Source organism: Ixodes scapularis, unplaced genomic scaffold, assembly GCF_016920785.2.
Source record: "Ixodes scapularis isolate PalLabHiFi unplaced genomic scaffold, ASM1692078v2 ptg003391l_1__unscaffolded, whole genome shotgun sequence".
In the NCBI taxonomy this organism is placed as follows: Eukaryota; Metazoa; Arthropoda; class Arachnida; order Ixodida; family Ixodidae; genus Ixodes; species Ixodes scapularis.
Window position 1 is genome coordinate 108,302 of NW_024610323.1, and position 4,501 is coordinate 112,802.

The following is a 4,501-nucleotide window of genomic DNA, read 5'->3' on the forward strand; positions in this document are numbered from 1 at the left end:
TACGTTACTCATTTATTTATTTATTTCAAGATACTGTTAACCCCTCTTGGGGTCATTACAGGAGAGGGTAAAAAAACGTACAGTAATAAACAACAGCAGCAAAACAAGTACACCGCATACATTACAGGAGAGTGTAAAAATGCACAGAACCAAACAGCAGCAGGAAAAGAAAAACACCGCATCAACAAGTATAATTTGTAATCAAATGACGAATACAACATTATTAAACTAGCAAACGGCATGCACCACTCAATATTAACAATGGACAAACTAGTTCTGCAAGCGCTTCAAATTATTTAAAAACTCTGAAGGGGAACTTGAGTTTACAATTTCCTGCGGTAGAAGGTTCCATTCATCTATTGCTTTAGGAAAGAGAGAACAGTGAAATACATTAACTCTACTTTGAAAAGGCTATTTCTTAAAATGCGAGTTATACGGGGTTTCAAATACAGGGTGTAGTCATCGTTAAAAAATCCATGATACATCATAAAAATATACTTTAGTCTAGTATTCCTGCGCCGCTCAGAAAGAGGTATAAGGTCAAGCTGTTTTAACATGCCAGTGACAGAGGCGGTTCGTCTATATCTAGAGAGTATATATCGAGCCGAAAGTCTTTGTACGTTATCTAATTTCTGAATGTGCTTTTTTTTTATGCAAATAAATTTGCAAAGAAAAGGTACGCGTTACTGAGCTACGTTACCTAAAAATAAAAGGAACGCATTACCGCTATCGATAAAAAGTGATGCACGTTACTTCTGCGTTACTTTTTTTAAATGATGAGTTAACACATAATATGGTTTTGACGATACAGGTCATATATCAAAAAACATTATGTTCATGCAGAAACTGAACATAATTATCTCTTTTTACGGTTTCACCTAAATACTCGCGAGAAAAAACGCAAAGAAAAACATGGCTTGACGGCTAAAACACGGAAAAAATTGAAGTGTAATTTCTTTAAGACTTCGATAGTAGTAACGACTAACGTAACTACGTTACTTGAAATAGTAACACAAGTACGTTACCCGTTGTCGAAAACGTAACGAATAGGTTACCACGTTACTGAAAAAAGTAACGGCGTTGTTTGTAACGCGTTACTTTTTTCACTAACGTAGGAACCTGCCCGTTACGTTTTCGACACAGTAACGGGTAATGTACTTACGTTACTACATAAGTTGTTGTTGTTACTGAAAAAAGTAACGCGTTACCAACAACGCCGTTACTTGTAACCTGTTACCGCCAAGATTGCAGAACGGACAAACCGTTACTGCTTATCATGCCTTGTGGTCATGAGGGTAGGAAAAATATCATACCTTGACTTGAAGACGCTGTGTGTATTTAATCAATTAATGAATACGCACGCTTCCGCAGACCCAGAGTCTGCTGATCCCGCCGGCAGTGCGGAAACCGACTCGAAGTAATCGTAGACCTCGACAGACTTGTACGCCTGCACCGTGCCGGCCGTGAACTGGCTCGGCGAAAAAACTAGATATACGACGACGGGAGCCGTCGACTTCCGTGGCAGCAACTTTACGTCGGAAGTCCAGCGGGCCTTGTTTACGGCGTACGGATCCTCGTAGGCAACGCCGTCCACGCACAGTTTGTTTCGATACCGCTGCCGCTCAGGGTCGGGCCACGAGCTCAAATAGTCGGGCATAGCATACGACATACCTTGTGAGGAAATATGACGCACAAATAAAGATACAAGCGTCCCTACAACGTCAACAACGAGCGCACGCCATAGAGCGCAATGGCGAAAACACGGAGAGCCGGGCTGCTTTTGCCCACATAGCTACCGCGCATGCGCGGCCTTCCGGTCGTGTTGGTAAACAGAGCCGCTCCTCGTGTGGGTCTATAATGGGAACAACGCCGTGCCCCATCTCACCACAGAAATTCGGTTGTTTGATGCTGAAGGGTTCGTACCACTAAAAATGGTTGTTTGGGCGTTCTCACGTTGCTCGATCTCAAACTCGCCACTTTTATAATCTTAGATGGTTGCGTGAAGACATGGATTCTTGTAGATTTCAAACGTTACACATGTTTATTGAACGTAACGCGGCAGCCACGTGTGATATGCCTCTCCTTCCTACGTTGCCAGACTTCCAAGTACAAAATGGTTAAAGACACTACAGTCGCTAAAGCACCTTGCCTCGCCGTAGGTTCAGACTCCGAACGCAACCGTCGTTATTAATACAACTTAACTGTTTATAATTCAGTGTCGGCGAACCCAAAGCGCGCTGGGTTCAGCGCGATGGTGTAATCGAAGCAGCGATTCGGGGCAGGGATTTGCACCCCGATACGTACGAAACAAAAAGCAAATGCTGGGAATAACGAGTGCAAATAAGCATTTATTTTCTACCTAATGCCACACAAAAGTTTGCGAAAGAAAAGACATCAGGACGTCGAGTCCGTCAAATCATCCGCCGGCCGGCTTCAACAGAGCTGATGCACTTGCTTTTCGCAGTAGCCTTCCACGTTGATTTGCGTATAACATCGATGGGAGCGGATGATCCCTAAATTGCGCCGTCTACGCGTTCCAAATAGGGTGTAAATTTTAGGGAGCAAATTTTAGTTAATGGGCAATCTAAGACATCTGCTAGAAATACATCGTCGACGGAAAGGGTCCGTAAAAAGACTCGTTCCTCGCTAAACTCATTAGTGCCCCATCGAAAGTAAAAATAATCCTGGATTTAGCGGAACATAAGGTCCAATTGCAACACTAGTATGTCACGGAACAGAGCGCCTTCGCGTCGTCATTGGCCGTTCACACTTTTACAACCAGACAAACACTCACAGCACAACGGCACGCACTCGCGGTTTTCGATAGAAAAATATAGAAACTTCGACCTTCAACATAAAAAAAAAAGAAATTAACTTTTTTTTTTTAAAGTTTTACAATGCATGAACTGCGGTATTTGAGGAACGATCGTTTATGATTTTTTAGAAAACATAAAACTGCCGTTTCGAAAAAAGTAAAACAGAATTTATATTGTAATAAATTTTACCGCTAACTAGCGAGGAAGCATGACTTGGTGAACGTGACGTCAATTTCCCCACAAAATCTAGTTAGGTAAACAAATCGCTTCGGTCACGTGACGCAATTTTTTTCGCTAAATTTAGCGTGATTTAAGTACAACCAGGCAGTGTCTCCGGACTTCCTTTTGTACAATGTATTAGCAGTGCGATCGCGGCTTTACGTTTTCAAGTTCCTAAAAAGCCCCTAAAAAGAAAAGAAAATGTTTTTAATTTTATTTTTAACAGTTTGGTTGAGACACGCGTGTCAAAAATTTATTTTACGCGAAAAAGAAAACAAAGTTAGAGCAATATTGACGACGCGAGACGCGATTTAGTCGGCAGTCCCTTCTTTCCACTCGTTTTCTGACTCGGCATTTCGGGCGCGTGGAGGAGAGGGGGATCGGCTTCGCCTTCGCGTTGAGGTCGAGAGATGGTAGCACCATCTCGCTGAGGTGGAAAAAGAGTGGGACCCTTCCGTGGCGTCATGAACTTTGCGCGCAGAATTTAAAATAAATCTCGCGCCGTTAATATTGCTCTAATCCTTTTTTCGCTTAAAATGTCCCAATAAAACTGTTAAAAAATTACTTTTTCTTTTCAGGGGCTTTTTAACGCGTACATGGAACAATGCGCTCGCCGAAATCGTCATGTTCTCTTCGCATTCAGAAACTTTGCTTGTTCCCATCGCGTCGCAGAGCCCCCGAAGGACTCCGACGTGCCTGAGCCCTCCCCTGACGCGAAGCCGTCCCGTCGCAAGCGGCCGACGAGGGAACCGGAGGACGATGAGACGCCCGAGAGCTCTGATCCGGTCCTTCTAGCGAGGCTCCATCTCCGGGTGTCCGAGACCCAGCTGGCCGACATGAGCGTGCGCGAGCTGAACGTCGAGCTCCGAGAGCGAGGCCTGAGCTGCGAGCAGGCGCGCCTGGTCAAGCACCTGCGCCGGACGCTCAAGAACCGCGGCTACGCGGCCGTGTGCCGCACGCGCCGGGTCGCCCAGCGGAGCAGCCTGGAGCGCGCCAAGGGCGAGCTGAGGAGCGCCATCGAAGCGCTCCGGGAGCAGAACGACGAGCTGGTCGCCGAGGTGGAGCGCGTCCAGCGAGACTTCCTGGGACTCGCACGCTGGTGCGTCGAGAGGGGCTTGCCGCTGCCCGAAGACATTCGCCGAGACGCGCTGGCAGCTGGCCACGGGGCCCGCCATGACGCTCACTGAGACGAGCAGACATGTACGAGTTACTAAAGAAAAAAGTAATTATGTTGAGTTACTCCGCGTTGGTCTCAAAAGCAATTTGAGTAGAGCAGAAATTACTCAAATGAAAGTAATTGAGTGAATTACTAACCACCGTAAAAAAGAAGCAAATTACTTTTAAAGTTAACTTTTTTTTTTCTTTTATGGTGACGAGAAATTACCTATAGGTTTTGTTCCGTTAGCCAAATTCTGCTAGCCTAATATAAATCGGCTTGTTTTTTCGCAGAAATGCTTAGTAGCTGG

General features: G+C 45.2%; 1 protein-coding gene across 1 annotated transcript; it reads left to right on the plus strand.

Moving 5' to 3' along the window:
• The first annotated feature begins 2,113 nt into the window (after nucleotides 1-2,113).
• On the plus strand, nucleotides 2,114-4,230 carry LOC120836076 (transcription factor MafG-like). The gene is made up of 2 exons (XM_040209389.1): nucleotides 2,114-2,155; nucleotides 3,614-4,230. The coding sequence occupies exons 1-2, from the start codon at nucleotides 2,114-2,116 to the stop codon at nucleotides 4,220-4,222; spliced, it is 651 nt and encodes a 216-aa protein (XP_040065323.1). The 3' UTR covers nucleotides 4,223-4,230.
• The last annotated feature ends 271 nt before the right edge of the window (nucleotides 4,231-4,501 follow it).